Genomic DNA, 23,979 nt, shown 5'->3' on the forward strand with positions numbered 1-23,979 from the left:
GCGACCTACGAAAACAAAAACTAATTGGAAAGAGGGCGAGAGTTGGAATTGGGGAAACTCTTCAATGCCTAAGTAAGACGCATCAATATTATGAGATGAGCTCTCATGATGAGAGCTTAAGAACATGAGAGTCAAAAGTTGCATACCTAAAAGTTTTGTCCCCTTTTATAGACTAGAGTCTGATGCAATGAAGAAATGCTGTCTTTTACGTAGTCTTCCTTGATTTGGCGAGTTTCCTCGAATAAGGCTTTCTTAGTCTATCCTGTTGAGACGTCTCGCGGCTTCTAGGGCTTCCGGAAACTCAATGAAATTATCCTTTTGCCCTTACTGCCTTTGAATTTTCAAGTGCCATGTGTCAGCTCATTATATATGTTGATGGATTTTAACCCCAACAAAAACGTTGGAGAGAAACTCTATTTTCTTTCATTTCTCCTTGTGTGCTAAATCCTAAAAGAGAGAAACCCAACAAAGTTTTAAATTTTTTCCCTCTCTCACCCACCAACCTCCCTTGAATTAAGATGGTTTACATAAAAGAGATAAGAAGAAACTAAAACTAATAGCTGAAGAACAGACTAATGTTTTTAGACGTATTGAACGCATTTTGAGCAACTTTCCAACTTTCCAACTTACCCCCACTATATTTTGTAAATGACAATTTTAAACAATCTTATTGTTATTTTCATTTTTTACTACGTTTTTTTAAAACTAAATACTGTATTAAACTTGAATTTTTCCAATCCCTTTTTTTTTTTTTTGTTGCCGAATCACGTTTTGCTAACAATGATCACTTATGTTTTGCTAACTATGATCAGGACTGATTCGTTTGAGTTATTTTCAACAGGTCTATGGGTGCATATGCGGCCATGCATGTGGTGAGCCTTCGAAAACGGATGGTGACTGTCATGAAGAGGAAATGCAGAGACGCTTAGAGGGGCAGCTGAGGGAAGCGATAAGAAAAGTAGACACTGATTACTTGAAAGAAATTCAAGAGCCTGATGTGTTTATGAAAATTCATGAACCTGTTAAGGTTTTAGTTGAAAAATACGCAAAATATGGACATTCACCGACCGTCGGTGTATATACCAATGAATGTCGGTCTAACTTACACCGACACTTTTAGTGAACGTCACTGATGCTACCGTGCCTAAATGTATGTACCGACGTTTTTCAAAAAACGTCGGTGATACCATTTATACCGGCGTTTATGAACGTCGTTATAAATAAAAAAACAAACGTTGCTGTTAAGGTAATCGCCGACGCTTTAAGAAACCGTTGGTGTATATAATATTGCACCGACGGTCACGACCGTCATTAAATCCCAAGTGGCCCTTTGGATACGTATATTTACTGTCGTTTTTGGAGCGTTGGTAATTACACCGACGGTTACTGACCATTGGTGAATATGCTATTCAGCGACGTTTTAAGAGCATCGGTGATAAGACCGACACTCACAAAACGTCGTAGAATAGGATATGGCTGCACTTTGATTGTTGAAATCACCGACGGTCCTGACCGTCGGTAAATATAGATAAATATTTTTTTTTTAAATCCCTTTATTTTGAATTTGTCCATCAAATGGAGATACAACCTGTAACATGTACATAGGGATCTTATTATACAACCTCACACTACAATGGCATTGAAACAAACCATCTTTACAAATTATAATTATATAACAAACTAAATTTACAAGCAGGGACAATATATTGAAGATTGTAAACAAGCAAGGACTTTTGTAATTTTAGTAGTTGGTACAGATTCCAAATCTATGATGCAGATTTTGGTTGGGGGAAGCCCATTTGGGTAACCATTGGCCCACTTCCATTTGAGAATGGTGTTTTTTGCTGAGGAATAGAAGTGGTGATGGAATTGAAGCTTGGGTAGGTATGGAGGGGGAAGAGATGGCAAAATTTGAACAAGATCAAGAGCTTTAATACTTTCTTTCCCCTCCTAACATTGTTTGATTCTGTTAAAAATTGTAAGAATGTAATTTTATGCCCCCTAAGATTAAGATTTGTGGTGAAGCTTTTGAAACCTATTAAAATCTTAAACCCTAATTAAGGTGGTTAAATATTAATTTTTGTTGGCTATGACACCTCATTTTTACTATTTTACTTTAAGATACATTGTATACTCAAGATAAAATTATCTTAGATCTCAGAGGGAAAAATGAGATGACTATGATGCTTAACAATGAACTATTTTTTATTGAGTGCTGCTATGGAGACCGAGAGTGGAACCAAGAGTACAACCTTACAAATCCTCACATGTCACATGGCAAGGGAGGGGTAGTTTTGCCATTTTCATGGAGAAAAAAGGCCAAAAATCACGGGAAAGATTTGTAATGTGTTAAGAAGCTATTTGTTCGGTTGTACTCTTGGTCCCAAATCCGTTACCATATCATTATTCTTTTTTATTTTATATTATGGGTCAGTTTGGAGAAATAAAAGTGCATATTTTCCATTTCTCCACATTATTCGTTGTCATTTACTATCCACATGTTAGTCAGAGTCGGCTGTAAATTTTCCATATGCAACCCGTTTTGCACTGTTTGATATTTGCGCCAAGGCGTTTATTGAAACAAGCGCTCCACTTGTTTGTCGTGTAGTACTTAAAAGGGATTTCAGAGGATATTGCGGTTCTCAAAAAGCTCTTTAAACCCTTTAAATACTACACTACAAACAAGTGGAGCGCATGTTTATCGAAACACTTGGCGCAGATACCATTTCCCTAATCCATATTTTATTGCTTCTACTTCTTCATCGTGGGCATCCAAACAAACATGTTTGTTTTGTATGGACCCTATTATTTGTTGGAGCCATGGTTTTAAATTTCGGCAGAAATTTCGGCCGAAATCCGGCAAAACGCTACGAAATGTCGTTTCTTTGGCCCAAAATTTTGGCCGAAATACTGTAAAATAATAAAAAATAATATTTTAATGAAATTTCAACCAAAATTTCCTAAATTACAGAAATTTAGGCCTAAATGTCGGGAATTTCGGTTTCCGTATTGACCGAAATCCAAAATTTCGGATTTCGGTCGAAATTTAAAACCACGATTGTTGCCCTGTGCAAATGAACAGAACAAGGAAGTTTGGGTGTAGATAACTTGGCTCGAGGAGTTCTTCTGCCCGATGGTTATGAACCTTGGGTGCGGGATTGTCCAGGCCTGAATGGTCTCATCTAGGAGAACGATTTAGTATGTTCCTGGCTCAGCACAATGGAGGGGTCGTAGTGATACATCAAGTTTCTTGTCATGATCACATTTATATGTTTTGAATGACTCTGGACAATTTCCAGCATGTACATCACATGGAAAAAGAGCTAATATATTAAATTGCATTGCGTTTAAGACAAATTTGATAGAGAAAGGCCACAAGAAGTGCTTCACCTTTCATCATCAAATCCTTCTTTGTCTTGAAGCATCCGTTACAAAATAAAAATCTCATAACACAAGCAAAACCAGATTCAATCCCCTTCCCACCCTCGTATATATAGACAACACACCCATACCAAAATCTTAATCCCTACCACCATTATCACCATGGTGTTAATCTTTTTTCTTCTCCTCTTCCTTCTTCCTCCTCCATCCTCTACAACTCATGACATGGTAGTAGATGTTACCGACAATGACGTGAGGTCCGATACGGATCTCTTTGCCTTGTATAGAAGATGGCTCAATATTCATCGTCCCCACAAGATTGATAACGAAAATGGCGGTGGAGTTAGCGAAGAAGATACAATGTTAAAGAGATTTCCAATCTTTAAGGAAAATGTTCACCACATCCACGCCGGCAACAAGAGGAGCAATGTGACCTACAAGCTTGGACTTAACAAGTTTGCTGGTTTGAGTAACAAGGAGTTCCGATCAATTTACGCCGGATTGCCACGAGGAGTGCTTCGACAACAAATTGGGGTTGTAAATTTCATGTATGAGAATGTAACCGGGCCGTTGCCAGCGTCGATAGATTGGAGGGAGAAAGGAGCTGTTGCAGGCGTCAAAGATCAAGGTGCATGTGGTATGTACAAGATAACAAAGACCCTCTTCCTACTTTCCGATTCTATAATTGAAATTTCAATCTCAGACTCAGGGCCTGACTCACCAAAGCTGGCCTCTTTCTACTAAAGCTTGGGTGAGCCTGTTCAATTAGGGTTGTTTGGTTGCACCAAAAATAGAGAAAATCAAAGTAAAAGGACACATTTTCATTTTCCTAGTTTTGTTTGGTTTTGTTTGGTTGCCATTTGCTTACTGTTCACATGACAGTCACTGTCGGCTGCAAAGTTTCCAGCCTAATTTTTTACAATTTGGACTTTCCTCTCAAATAAAGAGAAAAAGGAAAGTAAAGAAATGGGAATTTGTTTTCTTGAGAAAAATATACCATGAAAGGGCGTACAAACACCTAAAGGTGGTCCGATGGAAGTACCACCCTTGATATTTGATCCAACAGAAGCTTCTCAAAAAGTGCACTGCTGTTGGATCAAATATCAAGAATGGGATGATGAGTACAAGTCTGTACGCCCACTTATATGCCCACTCATCGTATAATTTCTCCTTTTTCCTTTCATTCTACTTAATAATATAGAGTTTTTATATGGTGACTGACCGTCAAGTACTGTCAAAGCGGTACAACCCTTGATATTTGATCCAACAACCGCGCTTTAAAGTGCGATGCTGTTGGATCAAATATCAAGGGTGGTACTTCCATCGTACCACCCTCAAGGGTCTTAAGACGGTCGGCCACCATATAATTTCTCTATATTATGTACATCATAAACTTCCCTTGTGTAAGATCAATGGGATTGTCATGTGAATGATTATCTTGACCCGTCTCAAGCAAAGGCCAAAACCCCTAGACTGAATTCTTTAAATAGCCGATGAAGTATCCGTTCGTCAAACCCCTCATTTCTACATAATGTTTCACCTCCCATACAACTAAGGGGTGCAACTTGGGTCGATTTTTTAGCAAAAGCTCGACCTGACCCAACCCAGTTGCACCCCTACTCGCAAATAATTGCATCCCCCAGAAATCAACCTTTCACTTTTTTTTTTTTTTTTTTGGTAAAGGGCTAAGATTAATCTCACTAAACAAACAAAAATTTTAATCTTAGTCGTCCATGAAAACGAAAGGCTGATTTCTGGGCAACGCAGTTAGTCGCAATGGAGGTGAAACAACCTCTCTTTTTCATGGAGGCAGGTGAGAAATGCACCAACAGAGTTAGTCACTGCGCTTTAGAACTATTCCCCAAGTGGGCTCCCACAAGGGTTTTGGAGAGAAACCTCCATTTGATCATTTTACATGAAAAGTGCAGGGAGCTGTTGGGCTTTCTCTACTGTTGCAGCAGTTGAAGGAATCAACCAGATAAAAACAGGGGAGCTGGTTCAGTTATCAGAACAAGAGCTTGTTGACTGTGATAAGAAAATAAACGAAGGTTGTGATGGGGGGCTTATGGATTATGCTTTCCAATTTATAGTTGAAAATGGCGGCATCACGAGCGAAGCCAATTACTCTTACACTGCCACTGACAACCGATGTGATCTCACTAAGGTATCAAAACAACAAGAAACGGGTGATTTTTTTTCTCATTGATCTACAACTAGAAACAATCCATTTTCTTGACTAGTGAGATTTGCTAGCAGAAGAACTTGCATGTTGTCGTTATTGATGGCTACGAAGATGTTCCGCCCAACAGCGAGGATTCCTTGTTGAAAGCTACTGCCCACCAGCCAGTTTCAGTTGCAATAGAAGCTGGGGAACTAGATTTTCAGTTCTACTGGAGTGTAAGCCTTCAATCCTTACCTGATTTTGTAGTGAATTGACTAAGGGCCTATTTGGATTCCACCAAAAATGGTCCTCATTTGCAATCCTATTTGCAAATGACACATTTAGGCCTCTTTGCGTGCCATTAAATTTCTAACCATAGTTCAAAAACATGACTCGACTTGAAAGTGGATCAAGGAGAGTCAACTCAATAAAAAATGAGGACAATTTCCGATTCATGTATAGATATTTTGGAGATATACTCAGATTTCTTACATTATAATGTAGAAAACAACTCGACTCAAAGTGGGAATAGTTTGGTGATCTAATCAAATTTCTTACATTATGATGTAGAAAACTGTATGACATATGGTTGGTGTCCTTTCATAGTAAAAGATCTGGTTCAAACCTTCAACTTGGTTTTTCCACTTTTCATGTCTGACAAATGGGTGACTCGAAAACTCATTTTTCTAGTGAGACGGGTCAACTCGGACGAGTTTTGAGTTGACTCGACAAGTTTAATACTATGTTTTCAACACTATCATAATCATTATTTACAAACAATCATATTTAACTTCATTCCAACACTATCAGAATCATTATTCACAAACAATCATATTCAACTTCAAAACCATTTGAATATAAGATAATATGCAAATAATTTTATGAATCCAAAGAGTTTCCAAGTTCTTGCTAACTATAGGTAGGATTTTCGACGCCAATGCAGGGAGTTTTCGGTGGGAGGTGCGGAACGGACCTGGACCATGGCGTTACAGTGGTTGGGTATGGAGAGACGAACAAAGGAATCAAGTACTGGATTGTGAAGAACTCATGGGGATCAGATTGGGGCGAAGATGGCTACATCAGAATGAGGAGGAACCAAGTGGGTCCAAAGGAGGGGCTGTGTGGTATAAACATGTTGGCATCGTATCCTCTCAAGTTCACACGCAATCCATCTCCTTCTAATCCTCTCATCCGCCAACCTCTAGGAAGGAAGTCAGGGCAATCCCATACATCATAAAAGAACGAAATTTTCATACTTAATTGATATAATGTTTGGGGCACCGTTACTAGTCATGTGTAAAATAATTTAGACAATCTATCATATAAGTAGGTGTTGGAGTAGAAGAGTTATAGTGATTCGGTGAAAGAAAGATCAATGAAAAAAATGATTCAAGGCCTGTTACTTCAACAGCTTTCCTTAATACAGTATTCACCCCGAACAATTGATGAACTGATGCGCTTGAGGAAAATTTGTCTCCAAGATACAATGGAGCACAACCAAAATAACTGGCGTCTGTTGGCATTATGCACAGAGGAAAACAGACAATCGACTTCAGATCATTGCCAGTATGAAGACAAGCTACATAAAATAAAATATGAGAGAGAATAGAGGGCGAGCCTTGGCGCAACGGTAAGGATGCTCCATTGTGACCTGGTGGTCACGGGTTCGAGTCACGGAAACAGCCTCTCTGCAAAGCAGGGGTAAGGCTGCGTACATCTAGCCCTCCCCAGACCCCACAATGGCGGGAGCCTCGTGCAGTGGGCTGCCCTTTTTTTGGAGAGAGAGAGAGAGAGAGAATGGTGTACAGAAAGACTTGAAAAACTTGTTTTTTGTATTTGTTATCTCACTGGTTGGATTTCTGGTTTTTTTATGGACATATCAGTACATTTTCAAAAGGATTTACAAAAATTGATCACACCCAAACTGGGTTAACCAAAGAAAGGCGGGAAGAGGAGAAGCGGTGTGATATAATTAGGCTTCGGGTATTTATTTTTATTTTTTGAAAGATGACTTTTATTAATAAGGGCTTCGGGTAATCGATAGGAGGGATTTGCAATGTTGATGCAGGGATTATATAACAATGGGGTCCAGTAGTTGGCTATGGAGAAACAAGCAAAGGGATCGAGTACTAGATCGTAGAGAAATCGTGGAGATCAAATTGGGGTAAAGAGAGGTGCGCGCGGGCGGGCGTCAGAGAGAGAGAGAGAGAGAGAGAGAGAGAGAGAGAGAGAGAGATTTGTGAAACCAGTTACTCCAAAAGCTTAAGCTGTTGGAGAAGGCGTTATTTATTTATTTTTATACTTTAACACTCCCCCTCACATGTGGCCCCCCCTCTTTCTTTGGGTTGGCCTACACGTGGCACAAGTGGCCCCACTTTTGGGTTGACCATTGCATGCGGATTTTGACATCAAGGAGGTTTGAACTCAAGACCTTTTCTCTGGTACCATTAAGCTGTTGGAGAAGGCGTTATTTATTATTTTTATACTTCGACAATTTTCATATTTGTTTGCTCTAATATGCGGTCATAGATCCGAGTGTTATTCTATTGGTTTAAAATAAACAGACTGCAGAATTATAAGTTTATACTCAATCACACACATAGCTAAGCAAAGGTTTCATTCACAATAGCATAATGATTTAGATAAGGCATACATTATCAATAAATGAAGAGTACTTTAATTAAACTTCATAAACCAATTCAAACCAGAGATGAGGGTGAATGGGTAGATACCTATGAATTCAGGCTCTTTATATCCTTTGTAGCATTAACTAAAGGCCACAACTAACAACCCCTTCTATGAATTGTAGAAATGTTGTAACTTGTAAACCCCATTTGCCTCCTCCCATGTCATCTCAAATCACATGCCTCCATGTTATATACAGTGAGCTGAGCGTAAAACCGTACACCGAGCTAGCCCATTCCCTGTACAGTGTTCTTGATCCCCTAGGAACTGACAAGCCAAAACAATAAGAAGTAACAGGGTGAGCAATAAAGAATAAGCCATGAACCCATTTCGCGATTTCCACACCCGTCAGAGGATTGAGAATGTTGAACTACAAATAGCTCATGTGGGTTGCAGCTTTTGATGCAGCAATCTCTTCTAAACGCTTCCATGTGGCTTCTCGTTTTGATCTAATGTCGCCCTCCTTTGCTTCATCTTCCTGGAACTTGAGCAAGCACTCATCAAAAAGCTCAGGGTCAGTGTCCGAGAAAATCTTGCGGACATTTAGTGTCAGGCTCTGAACAGCCTGGTTCCAATGATTCCTCATATTTTTCTCCAAAGCAGGGAAGATAATAGGCAATATCACTTTCCGGTTTTGTTTAATCAAGCTCTCAATATGATCATTATTCCATAAGAACAAAGCCCTCTCTGCCACCTGCAATGAGGCAGCATATATTACGAACATGAAAATTATGGTAAATTAGTTGAGCAGATCAGATTTCTGGATTCAGTTAGTTTGAAACTACCAAAACTTAATCTCTCTAAACTTCTACCACCCAAAGATTCCAGTCTCAAAATATATAGGAATGCTACATGTATCAAAACTCTACAATTTAACTGTACAAACCTTATTTTTTATTGAATGAAAACAACAGAACAGGGACAAGCAGCGCCCGTGATCAGTACAACCCATAAACTAAGCAGAAATAAAACTGATTCTACCATTCCCCCCCCCTCCCCAAAAAAAAAAAAAAAAAAACTGATTTTAACTGGTCCCTCAAATACAGAAAAAAATCTTGCTGATTCCCCCACCCCGCCGTTCAATCTATAAGTGCAACAGTTCACCTATTGTTAATCTTTCCCAGTTTGCGAACTCATTCGCTACCTCATTAGCTGAATGTTGGCGATGCACTATTTGAGACTGAAGTTGGTTGAAAAGATTTTTTTTTTTTTTTTTTTTTCAGAAATAACAATGAATTTATTGAGTGTAATAAACCAGAATACATAGGGGGACAAGGTGTCCCACCAATGCACAGGATTACAGAGACATCCCAACTAATCCAATACAAAAGTTGAGTGAGGTAGGGAGCCTCCATTGAGAGACCTGGAGAGAAACAAAAACGCCTTCCTCGCATATATGATCAGAAGCCGAAACCTCAGCAGATTTACAGTGGCCTTAGGTGCTCCCTGCAGCGTACAATTGCAGACCCAGCATGAAGCAAACAACCATTGGAAACAGTCCCATTATTTAGCCCAGAATGTCCCAAATAATAGCAGTCCAAACACACCACCATTGATCACCATACATCTGTAATAGAATCTCCTCCCTCTCCGCTCCGGACTTTGCCAAATCATCCGCATCTTCATTTGCTGATCGTCTCCTATGCTGGAAAGTAGGTGTTATGATCATCACTAAATCTCTAATTTCATCAATGATATGGGTTATCCTCCATAGTCCCTCAGCTTTGTTGCAAGCCCGAGCTATAATTTGGCTGAGTCGCCTCAGCTATTAGAGGTCCATGCTCATTAGCAATGAACTATTTCAATCCCCACAACCATGCCTTCGTCTTCCCTTCATTAGCATCACAGGAACCTGTTGGGCCTGAGGACATTGTTTTTTGACCAATAGAATCCCAGATTAGGCCTCCAATCCCTTCCTGGCCTGGATTTCCTTTTGCACTGCCATCAAGATTCACTTTGAACCACCCTGAGTAGGAGTTGACCACCTTGGTGTCACTAGCACTCTTTCTTCCCCCATTGTCACTTTCCAATTCCTGAGAAATTCACCGACATTGTACCACAACGTATCCTTTCCACTCTTACTCCAAAGAAAGATCAATTTTAATATCAGCTAATAATTTTCAACATCCTCGAGATATATTGTTGAAGATACCGTTGTTGCGCCCTTTCCATAAATGACATATCATTGCATAAGGAAGTAACCGCCGTGCAACTTGGCGGGTCTCACCAAAAGGCCCTCCACAACATTCGAGAATGATATGTTTTATGGAACTTGGGAATACCCACGATATCCCAAAGCTATTGAGGAGGCACACCAAAATATTATAACAGAAAGGACGGTGAATCAAGAAATGCCCCATGCTCCAGGGATTCCTCACTAGTCTTGCATAATACACACCAGCTTGCAAGGCACACTTGCCTTTTCTTCATACTATCACAAGTGTTGATCATTTTCTTCACCACCATCCATGCAAAGGCCACTACCGGAGGGGGTGCCCTTGAATCTCCAAGATAATCTACGCTAGCTTCCAAGGACCGGCTGACAATGATTTAACCCGCTTAATAGCATTACAAGAGTCACCTTCAATGACCAAATTTCCTCCAAATGAAGATGAAAAGATTTTTAGGCCCCAAAATAGCGCTCTTGCTTACAATTCGTTCGAATCGCACACACTCACAATAACGCCAATCCCGGTTTCCCCATTGAGCTTCCATCGAAATTCAATATTATCCATCCCAATGGTGGAGGCTCTTATTTGGGTTTCACCTCCAATTGAAGATGAAAAGATTTTTATGCCCCATAATGTTCAATCCTCTTTCCAAAATTTCTTTCTTCCAATGTCTTAACATGTCTATCGTGGAGTAAGATTGCGCCTTCCTCCAAAATGATTTTATCTATTTTTATGTCCAGGCATGGCAACCCAGAGCTCTTTTTTTCTGGTCAAGGATTTAGTTATTTCTTTCCTTCCGAAGATTCCAAACAACAGCAAACGGTACCATCCTCCAAACTCTTTAGCGTATTTCTCGGAACGGGGTTCTGTTCCAATTAAGAACCACTTGTTTTAAGGAGTCCTGAAATACCCATTTAATTCCAAAGCATCACAAGATTTTGTACCAAACTTTGCAGGTAAAGGCACATTGAAGAAAAATGTAATCAAGGCTTTCTTCTTTTTTTGCATACTACACATATTTGCAAGCCTAAATCCTCTATGCTTTTGCCTCTCATAGGTATTGATGTTTTTCTTTCTGTTCTCCACATGAAAGCCAAAATTCGAGGAGGAACAAGGGGTTCTTTCCAAATTTAATTGTACAAAACTATTTTTTTTGAAATGAACTGTACAAAACTATGATCATCAATGTTATAATTATGGGGCTTTTGCATATATCCACCTTTACTATTGCTCATTCGCAATTACCTGCCTCTAGTCGTTTCAAAAAAACAAAAAATTACCAGCCTCTAGTACTGGCTTTACCATATACTCACCCAAGTTTTGGAGATACTTGTCCAGAAACTCCATCATGTTTAGTGCCTATCAAACCCTGACAGTGGATCCGTTTTTCTTGGAAAAAAGATGGAAATGGCCAGAGGCTGAGAAAATGAAGAATAGACTTTCAAAAAAATCAAATGATAAAATTTAGGATAGGTGGAGATACAAGAAAAAAAACTCTAAAAAAGAAAATCATAAACAATATGATCTTAAGAGATTTAAAATTAAGTACAGCTACAGATAAATAGGGATTGCAAAAAAGCCCTGAAATCTCTGATCTTGAAACTCATGTGGGAGTGCTCGCAGAGGGACACAAAAAAGAGGAAAAGAAGGAGTGTGAGTACATACAGGATCGACCAAGCTTTTCGATTTATCCCTGAGAGAACTATTTTTTAAGGATATTATTCTAATGCTACAGATTGAGCACAAAGGTACTTCCAAGTCCTTGGACGCTAGCAGGCTTCCCTCAAGAGATTTAAGTTAATATCAAAGCAAAGTGGATGTATCTTTAAGCCATATTTTATCTCACGCAAATAAAACTGCAAATGGTTTAGCTAAGGTGTTTGTAGATTAGATTTGTGCATGGGGAAATCTTTGCCCTTAGGCTCATTTCTCTAGGACGGGCTTTATGGCTCCATCAGCCATAAAGCCAGCTTTATGCCTTTTCTCAACAAATTTGTTCTTTAACAAAAACTATGCGAATTAGTTTTGGATTCACTAAATAATCAACATATTCCCATCTACAGAAATAGGAAATTTTTCAACATATAGCATGAAAAATAACAATGCAGGACAATTTTTAAAACATAATTCAGTCAATAACTGCCCAGCCCAGGGCAAAACTGGGTTGACTTGGGAGAGTCAACAATTGGACCAATGAACTTCTAATTAGTTTGTGAGTTGAGTTTTTTGTTGACCTGGTAGACCAAAACTAAGTGGACTCGAGCAAGTCAATGATTCACCTCATGAGTTTTTAAACTTTAGAAACAAATTATAGAAAGCCATCATGAAGCAAGCTTGTAAGGTACACTCCCAAAAGGCATAAAATACTTCAAATGTTACCAATCCCCATGGAAGCACCACCAAAGTGATGTAGATTGTTGAATGAGGGATGACCGATATCTTCCAAGTTAAAAGTCATTTGAATTGGATTCTATAAAAAAAAACTTTAATGGCTTAAATGTAACGGTGCAAACCGGGAGGTAATCGAAGCTCCTTGAATTGTGTCCTGAATCCCGTCAAAATAGCGGCCAAATCTCCAAAGGGGCACCAAAGAGCCCCTAAGCCATTGAATTACATTTAGGGAATCTCCTTCCACGATCACCCTATCCAAGCAAACTCTATCTAAGCATTTTATCCCTTGATGGATGGCTCGAACCTCTATCTCGCAGGCCTTGTGAAAGCCCAAATGACACCCCCCCGAGTTTCTAAGGACACCTTTAATGCTAGCCGGATCTGGGTTCCCCAAACTCAATTCGTCAAAATTCATCTTTAGAAGCCCTTGAGGTGGAGGATCCCATTCTTTAATGAAAACCCAGGGTGGCAGCCCAAGAGGGGGGGGTGAATTGGGTAAATGAAAAAATTTGCCAAACACACAAATGCGGAAGCTAAATTAAATGGCAAAAGCAATTAAGCACACAAGAAGTAAAAATCAAAATGCACACAAAATAAAGAGCAATGGTAAAGAGAGAGTGCACCGAGATTTTTAAGTGGTTCGGTCCCAACCCGGACCTACTCCACTCCACCAACACAATCCGTTGATGGCTTCACTATGGATTCCCTTAATGGCGGGGAATCAACCCAATTACAACTCGGTTCGGCTCCGCCTCGCAAGACTCGCCACGAACCGGAGAAAGCTCCGCGTCTCCAACACTTGTTCTTGGGAAGGTTATGCGTCCCTTCGCACTCGTCGAATACAATGTCTGATCACAGAAAATGAAAATATAAAACCCTCTTCAAGGGTGGATGAAGCTCTCAAGCTCACACAAATTTTCTCTCTTCAAAGACGTACAAAGTTAAGTCCTATACTCAATCCTTAACAAATAGCTCACAAGAGGCTCAAGGAGGTTTCCTCACACTTAGATATGTTCCAATGAAGTTTTGGTGTGTGAAAAACTAGTTTGAAGGGTTAGGAAACTCATATATAGCCTAGGGTCAAAACTAGCCGTTACAGGGACAAAATTGTAATTCTGCGCAACTTTTAGAACTAGCCGTTGAACCCCAACGGCTATTTCCAGCGCACACGCGGCGGTCGACCGCGATGGGCCAGTCGACCGCGGTGGGGCGGAAGCCCGCCAAAGGCCTGCTAGAATTTCAGTAAAAAACAGTTTTTCAGCCCGTTTTGCAAAATTCATATCTCCCTCGTTTCTTATCGGATTTTGATGTTCTTATACTCTATTTGAATGGAAACGATGAGATCTTTCTGTTAAAAATATTTTCAAAAATATTTGAAAATGTTTAGGACCAATTATTATCAAATTAAGGTTTGTGGTCACTAAATGAACTACTAATCAAGTGCCAATGATGTCTATCTTTTGGGTGTGTTATCTAAGTCTTGTCCCAAGATATTTATCATGTTTTAGGACCCTAATAGAGTATGTTTAAATCTTGTCAAGTGCTCATTGGTCCTCTCACAGGTACTTGCTAAGGATTGGGCTTTTACATTCTAAGACTTGACAAACACTTGATTTCTTCAATGTCTTCATCTCTTCAAGTCTTCATTGTCACCATGGATCATCTCTTCCATTCTTTTGGATTCACAAGGTCTTCATGAAACCCTCCAAGCCTTCATCTTCCTTTGGCTTCAAATGATCTTCTCCATTTGGTTCATGCCACGATCCATGCAATGTCCTTGACTTTTGTGTTTGATTACTTGAATCTCCAACACATGCACTTCAACATCAAACACATTAGAAATACAACACAAATCAACTTGTGTTTGGAATCATCAAAACATAGAAGATTGCCGAGGTGGGAACCATTGGGCTTACATTTAACAATTACATTGGGTCGTTCGGAACTCATACAGATTCCCTACATATCCTCCCAATGATCATAGGCCGATACAAACCTAAAAGAAGGGAGGATCCGCACCCACAATATGGAAAGGGCAACCACTTTACTGAACAAGAGGTTGGCGGACTTAGCTTCACCATCAAACACTCTATTATTGCTCTCTCCATAGCACCCACAAAGTAGCTAAAAGAGAGATATTCCAGAGGATTTTGCCTTTATTCTTACATGGAATTATCAACCACCCCACCAAAAGTTCTGAAAGTTTTGGTGGAAATACTCACAAGATTCCGAATTTGGAAAGGATTTACCTCACAACTCCCTAGCTAAATTATAATGGATGAAAAAATGGTCGACCGACTCCCTTGCCACCATGCACAAGGCATAGTGGTCAACAATCAACATTTCTCTCTTCTGTAGAAAATCTACAGTTTGAATCCAATCACAAATGGCTACCCAGTTGAAGATGCTGACTGAGGGAGGCACTTTGATTCTCCACACTTTGGATTCTCTTAAGAACACAGGGCAAGGTACAAGCTGGTTATATAAGGATTTGACAGTGAACACCCCTGTAGAGTCTCAGATCCATATCCTTTTATTCATTCTAGAGCGCTTCACATAACAGCCTTCTAACAATTCAAGTAATCTAACCACGGCCACCAACTCTCTCTCAAAGAAGTTCCTTCTAAACGCCGGTCACCATAAACATAAAATCTGATCACCACTCCTTTCAAAACAATCTTTCACTAAAGCATCCTTCTATGCTTCCGCAGCAAATAAATCAGGAAAAGATCCATTATAGGTGTTAGAGTGCACCATAAATCTTCCCAATACCTAATCAGACCCCCGGTATACACTCAGAATCTAACTCCTTTAGTATGTACCAAGGTTGCCAGAGCGGGAATCAAAAGCAGGAATCGAAGGCTCCCAAGGAAAAATCCTACTCAAGGTTGCCAGAGCGGGAATCGAAAGCGGGAATCGAAGGCTCCCAGGGAAGAATCCTGCTTCAATGGTATGTATTACATAATTATATTTAAATGAATTTTATGAAAAATATGGTGCATGAATTGTATTAGACATGTGCGACAGTACATATCACTAGGTGTTCCATGTTTTTAAACCTTATGCACGTCTTGCTCATGTGATAGTTTCTAAGTGAGCGCTTGTCCTTATTCTAGCATTTCCAGAAGTTTCATCTTTAAATCCTATCATTTGCATGTGTTTTCATATGTTTCCTTGATTTTACATGATTTCCACCAAAATTATCAACCAAAACCAAAACATTTCCATTTCTTTAGCGACCGGAATTGAAATTTAAAACCTTGGTTTCAAAGTTGCAGAGAAGAAGCTAGTGGTAAAATATGAAACTTTCAGTGGACTCATGTGGCACATTGCACAGATCTTATGGAAGGAACCTGGCAAAGTGTTGCAAACCTAGTATTTGCAGATCAATTTTTGAGAACTTCAAAGCTTAAGAATGGTTTCTAATTCAAATTAATAGCGACAGGCATTCCCACATCAGCATAGATTAATCATAAATAACCAAATACAAGATATATAAAGAAAGCTAAGCTTAAGAATTCAACCATAAAAAAAGTCCAATTCATCCGTTAGGTTCCATACAATAATCCACATGAAGAAAATAGACTTCTAAAGAATAAAACTGATGGGAAAGGGGATTGGTTATATAGGAAAAAGAAAAGGTAAAGGCTCAAAAGGTGACGTTGGGAGGAAATATGGTACAAACATTAGAGGAAAAATAGATCAGTACATGGTATAGTATGCCGGGCCTCGCCCCTTCATCATCGGTTGTCGGCAGTGTACGAGAGAGAAGAGAGCAAGCCGGATAAAAGGAAAGGAGGGATGTTCATAGACAAGATAGAGAGAGAGAAGATTAGAGAAGCAAGATCAAGAAAGGAGAAAGATAGGGGTAGAAGGGACAGCTTATGAACTCAACGGGGGGAAGGTGAGAGGACAGAGAAGAGAAGAAGAATTCAAAAGGATTTGAGAAGAGAGAAGGATATGAGAGAGAGAGAGAGAGAGAGAGAGAGAGAGGGGGGGGGGGGGGGGAAGGGGGCGTACCTTGACGCAAGAAGTGGCTCCCCTTTTTTATTTCAAAAAAACTACTGATTTTGGGAGGGGGTTAGGGTTTTAGAAGGGGGTTCTTTTAGGCTAAGTGGTGGACCCAAAGACTAGACAATAGGGAAAATGAAAGGAATTTTAGAGGGGGTAGAGAGGAATAATTAGTGTGCAATAGTATTTACCAATAGGATATAATAGAACTTTAAAGGGTTAAGTGATGAGTATTGGGCTTAGGTAATAGGCCATAAATTGTTGTAGACATCCTCCACATCTAGGCCAACAAAATGCGATAAAATACTGAAATAAATCCTAAAAAAGAAAAAAAAAAAGGTACCATTCAAAAAATTCCTAAAAAAGAAGACATGTCCATCATAGTAATAACATAAAAGCCTAGTCATAAGCTCTTGGATCACAACACCAAGTTGGAGGAGTTCCTAATTGCTACTACCACAATAAAGAGACCACAAAAGATAACCTGATTTATCTATAACCATGGAGGGTTATTGCACTTGATGTGGAATAAAATTACTAAAGGGAGAGATGTATAAACATTTTGATCATACAGAGCCTGATATTGCATGGGAAAGCTCTGCAACAAATGTTTGTATCTGAAGAGCATTTTGCAAGTAGGTATGTCATGCATCAGCTAAGCCAAGAAATTATTTAAACATTTGTTTGATAATGCTTTCTCATCAAAATGTATATTCATTATCAAAGTTAGTGAGCCCTTGGTTAGCGTACTTCGCTTGGTAGATCGTTAAGAAAAACTGGTATGGGTTATTTGTACAAGGCCATGGATAAGACCGAGGAAGCTATACAGGAAAGGTTGAAAAGTATGAAGTCAGAGTACATGCTGACCTAAAGAATTACTCATAGAAGATGGGGTAACTATCACTAGCTTCACAGTCCCCTTTGTGCAGCGGGTTACATCCCTAGCCTAGCTTTATTTTTCAGACCCACCTTCTCCAAGCATAATGATTTCACCAAAGGTTTGGTGGATTGCATTAGTCGATTGATAAATTGATATCAGACAAAGGTACGCAGAATATCATCAATGCTCATGTTAAGGAGTACACAAAGCCTTAATTACTTTAGCATAGCTATGGCAATCCACAACCGAAGCAAGATAGGTCCAGGTAAACTGGTAAAATAATTCTTTTATATCTAATGTTATATTTTGAAGTTCATTTCATTTAAGAATTAATGATGCAATGCCGATGGTGAGAACTTTATCATTACAGTTGCATCATGATAGCAATTTGGTAATGACACCCAGGAACTGCAAAGCTTTGAAATTAGGATAGTTAGCCAAAATTTTAGTGCGACATGATGCGAAAGGAATTGGAGTACTTTCAAACACACCCACTCTGCAAAAAAAACAAGCGAGGATACTAAAGATTGGATGATCTAGAGTTTGTCCACTACAACTTGAAGTTTCGAGAAAAGGTATAGTGCTTTTAATTAATAATCCCATTTCTCAAGACACACGCTTTAAATTAAAAGTAAACTAATTAAAATTTATATTATTTTGTAATAAGAATTTATTGACGAAGACATTAACCATAGTTACACAATCAGCCTAGACAACATTGATGTCTTGATGGATTGGATAGCAAAGAATGATCCTGTTATTTTCACTAAGAAAGATTTAGGTTGGCAACAAATGGAACAACCTGTTGTGTCGTAGGAGATGGAGAAGAGGATGATATTAATGGTGGAGTTGCTAGAGATGGTGGTGGTAGGGATGGTGGCGACGGGTCCCAGTTGATTGAGTATGATGATCTGACTTATGATATCTCATAAGCAATGAAAGTGGGTGATTTGAAGAAACATTATGAACAATTGCAAATTTTATTTATGTTTGTAATATTTACATTTGGCATTTGATATGATGAATGGTGAGTGTTACTGACGTTTTGCATGGAATTTGATGTTAACTAGGCTCGTCAAAAGCCAATTTTATGAATACTAAGATTTTTTTTTTTTATTTTTTGGCAAAATGTGTCTTTTTTGTTAAATTTGGTTGATGAGATGATTTCTTATATTTTTCTAAATTTTTGTAATTTTTTTTAACTATTTAAAAAAAAAAAAAAAATCATCGATCGCAATTTTTTTTTTTTTTTTTTTTTTGGGGGGGGGGGGAAGGAGAGCAGAAGAAACACTAGAATGTTCCATTCCAGCAACCAAAAGAAAACACCCAAAGAAACGGAATTAATAACAAAATAAAACCCTAAAAATTTGCTAATAAATCAACCTAGGAGTTTCCTTCTCGATGAATATAGGAGAGAAAAATTGAACGGATGGACTCCATCTCTTTGAAAAAGGAAGAAAATCTCCCCAAAGGTAGCGACTAGATCTTAAGCTACAGAATTTTTCAGCAGGGTTCTTCCTCGAGTTCCGGAGTGAGGAACTATTGAAGCTATCGAGAGAGTACCAAATGCTGACGGTGAACATCTTTCAATTCTGTGTCTATGGCTTGGTCATCCCTAGTTGGAGATTCATAAGCAAAAATGATTCTACCATTAGGGTGCTAGATGACATCAAAACAGTCCTCTCTCTCTCTCTCTCTCTCTCTCTCTCTCTCTCTCTCTCTCTCTCTCTCTCTCAATGGTGCCAATGTAGCTTAGTACCTTGCTATTTATCCAATTTGTTATTGGGGCTCCCAGACATCATATGACCGACTCAAGGAACTATATGACGCACATGAGCTAATCCAATCACTAATTAAGGACTAAGAGAGAAGCTTGTGAAGAGATTCGTTTTTAAAGCTCACTCTAAAACTACAACCAATGTCAATAATAATTAATCCAAGAAGTTTGATTTATACCTTCCGATTCCCAACGTATCACTCATTCAACGTGATGAATGCACAGAACAGACTAGAAGAGAAGCCTTCATAAACAGTTTTCCCTTTCACTTTCAAAAGGACAATGCCACCACATCCAAAACTCACTTATACTAGCCATCTCCACCACAATACTGTTGACATTGAAAACATTAAAGAAAAATTGCCAGATGTGGAAAATCTAATAGCACTGAATAAAGAAGTGGGTTGGTTTTTCTTCAAGGTGACTGCAAAAGATATAGTCTACTGAATGGACAATCCTTCTAGCTATTGGTTGGTCCTCCATAAGGACCTTTCCTTGGCCAGCAAAAGGAAAGTGATGGACTTTGGGCAGATATTAGAATCTCGGATAATTGGAAAGGTAGACTCATCTGCAATCATGCTCAAAGAATAGAGCGATTTAACTAAGAAAAAGACAAGGGCTTGATGGAACCCAGATGACCTCATTTACCTGAGGGGATATAAATATTTTGAAGTCCGAATGATATTTCAAACAATTTATTAGAAGCTCAAAGGAATACAACATCCCTTTTGATGAGATCGATAACCACTTGAGATCTCCCTATTCAATGTACTCAATGACCTTGGATAGAGAGAGTAATCATCCACACATATGATGGCTGATTAAGCTCAATTGCTGACTTTGATACAAGGTGTTGACCTCATAGAATGGCATTAGCCTCCCTCTCAAGGAACATCCTTAGAAATTTGGATCAAGGATAATTCTCAAGGTAATTATGTGGTTTAAGAAAGTCTACCTTCCACCTTGGAAATTATTGTCCCATCTGCAAAGAAACAGACCAACCACCCAAAACTTTGGATTTGAGCTTGTTTACACATTTCTGTGGTGAAGAAAACTTGAAATCTTAACAATTTGGAAAATGTTGGAGTGACTTGTAATAATTTAGTAACTAAGACGTACACCCCCTTTCTATATAGTACTTTGCAATCTTTTCATTTCATAGAACACATTGTCAGTTGTTCAGACAGAAAAGGGCAGGCGTGAATGGACTTGGCAACAAAAAAATCAGTCAGATATGAAAACTTTCAAAAACCCAATACAGAAGTTGACAATAAGTCAAGACATGCTCATATAACAAAAGAATTTATTAAAAGATAAACATAACAAAAGATAACATATGAAGCATGCAAAAAAGCATATACAAAGTATCTCTATGAATCACTCAAATAAAAATTTAAAGTTACAATTCTAGTCGATTGGATGGTAGGCAGGTGTCTTAAAATTTCAAAATAGGTCAAACATGAAAAGCATAATTTATATGTAATGAAGAGTGAATAAATAGGAAGACCTATATCAGGAATAAGCACTGGAAATGTTAGTTAATTATTTCTCTATATCCTGCAATGACCTCAAAAAATGCAGGCATCTATGCCATAAAAAGACAGTATAATATATCACACACGGGACAATGAATAATGGAAGCCCGGAGAGACCTTCCAGGATATCCTATGATTAGATAATATGATTTTATAATGGCTTGAAATGAGAATACTTTACTAGAAAGAAACAACACACTGAAGGAAAGCAAATATTTTGTGGCATGATACTTCAAAAAAATTATTACCTGAAAACCCTTAAAAAAAACACTTATTACCTGAAAGTGTGAACTGTTCAAGCAACGAGCAATCTGGTGGAACAAGGGAACCATACAGCGCTGGAATTCCGCAGGCTGAGTTGCCTCCAAAACTTCCTCCAACTCTCCTAAAAACATGACTTCTTTTGAACTATTTGTAATAGGCCAATATTTTAATAACCCCCTTATAACAGTATCCGCAAGCTTACAGTCTTTCTCTACAAACTGAGTTATACAGTACGATAACTGCTGATGGTACATGGGTATACACTTTGGTTTGTGAAGTGGAATAAGAATCCTAACAAGGAACAACTTGTGCTCTTCTTTCAGAGGCAAAGCAAACCCATTAATTATACTGCCAAGTATCTCTAACAATTCAGCAATTCCATTGTGCTTTTCTGTTTCGAAAATAAATCGATAGAAAATATTGTTGATAGCTTTTCTGATGAAAGGGCGGTGCACCATAAATTTACCATAAACGCGGTGAAGAATTGTTTTCAAGTACTCTCTTTCTCTAGGATCTTCAGAGTCAAAGAGATCAAGCAACCTGAGAACAAACGAATGATCGATATACCTCTTAGCCAATTTAGCATCTGTCTCCGGAGACGCGACAAACCTCAAAAGGAATTCATAGACAATTTGCAAATGCGACCACGCGGGGTCCATCAAAGGCTCCTCCTCTTCCATATCAAATGCTTCTAAGACTTTATTCTCGCGAGGAGGAGTGGTGAGTGCCCTAAACAAATTCACAGCCACCATTTTCGTGATCTCTTCCATCACATATTCTGTGAACTTCCCATTAGCTGAGGTAACATAATCGACAAGCTCCAACAGTGTCTGTCTCTTGATTTCTTTTTCTTTCAAGTTCTTTGTTGGGTCAGTGAAATCAAACACAACACAACACATGTTCAGCTTTTTGATAAACAAGCTTTGCTTCTCAGAGTTAGCAACATCGCGAAAACTAGGTAATGCTTCATAAGAAGATGAAACAGTATTCCCATTGGGCTTTGAATTACCAAATTGGGGCTGTTTAGTCCCATGATTCAACCCAGAACTCAAAATAGGATTAGGGCTAGGCAGAACTGGATTGTTCAAGTGCCCAGATCGATTACTCGATAAATCACTGGTTCTAGAATTGGCAGAAGAATTTGATGATTGGGTTGCAGTCCCCCCAATTTCACGATGTTCAGTCGATTTTGACGACTTGCGAGGGAGCTTTCCTAGTAACTGTTTGATCATAATTTTGAAAGGAGAAAAAAACCCTAAAATCTTAACAGATATTGCAAAGTTGTGGCCCAAAGCTCATTCATAACAGATTATGACCCATCCAGCAAGAGAAACCCTAATTTCAGTAAGACAAAAGAATAACACAAGGAAAAAAAAAAAAAAAAACCCTTTTTATTTAATTAAAGAACTGAGGTTTTCCAACAACCCCAGAGGCTTCTTCTCTTTTCTTCCATTTGAAAATTAGGGTTTTAACCCTTTCTTTCTTTTTTAATCAAAGAAATGAGAGAGAATGAGAAAACCCTAATCAAACACAAATCCAGAGAAAAGAAACCTCGATGCATATAACTTTTTCAGACCACATGAAAAAAAAATTAGGGTTTCCTATTTTCACCTCCAATTCCCAAAAATCAAGGCACAAAAACCTCACCTTTTATCAAGATTTCAAAAACCCAGATTCAGGAACCCACTCAGCATCAACGATCAGAAACTATTTTGGACTAAAATTAATGAAAGAGAGCATCGTATATCAAGAAAACTAACATAGCAAAGCAAAAAATAAAAACTACCAAAGACAAAGAGAAACAAAAGAAAGTAGAATCTTTCTAATCCAAATGCAAAAAAGAAGGAAAAAGGAAGTGTTTTGTATACTTGCAACAATCTCTGTGGTATGCTCAAATTTGGGGATGAAAATGAAAGAGAAGGAAAATCAGACACCCATGTCAATTTCCTCTATTTTTTATGTATATTTTTTAAGGGAATTGATATCAGCACAACCATGTTTTGATAACTGCACAACCCATCTTTGTTTTTTGTCATTTATTAAAGAGTTGTAGAGGGTTACTACAATGCCCAAAAAAAACTCTTACAAACCAATTAAAAAGGAAAAGACGAGCTGAGTTTGTGCAATTATTAAAGCATGGTTTATAACTGCACAACCCATCTTGTTTTTTTATCATTTAAAGAGTTACAAACCAATTAAAAAGGAAAAGACAAGCTGAGTTTGTGCAATTATTAAAGCATGGTTGTGCTAATATCAAGTCCCTTTCTTAATATAATATTATGCTTTTAACGGGGAAATTCCAATTATACAACAAGCAATTAAACAAGCTTTTAGAAATGTTTGTTTCATCCTTTTTATAAAGAGAATTTTACAAAAGAGAAGGAATTCGGTATCCTTTCTTTCTTTTTCAAATGTGGGTCTTTTGCCTTTATCCTTTTCATCCTTTTTATCTCTTTTTAAGTCAGACATTACTATCTGACGTTCGTTATAAGGTGAGGGGTATTTTGTTTATTCGGGTGTATTTTAGTGAATAGATTGAGGGGTACTTTGGTCATTTGGGTGTATTTTGCTCTATAAGATAAGGGGCACTTTGGTCATTTGGATGTTTCTGGTTTCTTTTCGTTGTTTATGGTTAGTACAAATCGGTTAGCCGGAGCAAATAGTTGAATGGTCAAAACCATTCATTTATTGGTCCCCAACATAGAAAGGCAATGGTTCAAAAA

At 38.4% G+C, this 23,979-nt stretch overlaps 2 protein-coding genes across 2 annotated transcripts; one reads left to right on the forward strand and one right to left on the reverse strand.

Moving 5' to 3' along the window:
* The first annotated feature begins 3,531 nt into the window (after window positions 1-3,531).
* On the forward strand, window positions 3,532-7,292 carry LOC143862165 (cysteine proteinase COT44-like). Its single transcript, XM_077373161.1, has 4 exons — window positions 3,532-4,018; window positions 5,310-5,545; window positions 5,638-5,778; window positions 6,486-7,292. Exons 1-4 carry the CDS (start codon window positions 3,544-3,546, stop codon window positions 6,777-6,779), a joined length of 1,146 nt encoding a protein of 381 aa, XP_077229276.1. The 5' UTR covers window positions 3,532-3,543; the 3' UTR covers window positions 6,780-7,292.
* A 768-nt stretch (window positions 7,293-8,060) lies between these two features.
* Window positions 8,061-23,163, reverse strand: LOC143862164 (serine/threonine protein phosphatase 2A 57 kDa regulatory subunit B' theta isoform-like). The gene is made up of 2 exons (XM_077373160.1): window positions 21,271-23,163; window positions 8,061-8,921 (listed from the first exon to the last, which is right to left on the reverse strand). The coding sequence occupies exons 1-2, from the start codon at window positions 22,486-22,488 to the stop codon at window positions 8,598-8,600; spliced, it is 1,542 nt and encodes a 513-aa protein (XP_077229275.1). The 5' UTR covers window positions 22,489-23,163; the 3' UTR covers window positions 8,061-8,597.
* Window positions 23,164-23,979: the final 816 nt, after the last annotated feature.

The sequence above is a fragment of the Tasmannia lanceolata genome, unplaced genomic scaffold (assembly GCF_043159265.1).
Source record: "Tasmannia lanceolata isolate RefF3 unplaced genomic scaffold, GAP_Taslan_0.1 ptg000037l, whole genome shotgun sequence".
Lineage (NCBI taxonomy): Eukaryota > Viridiplantae > Streptophyta > Magnoliopsida > Canellales > Winteraceae > Tasmannia > Tasmannia lanceolata.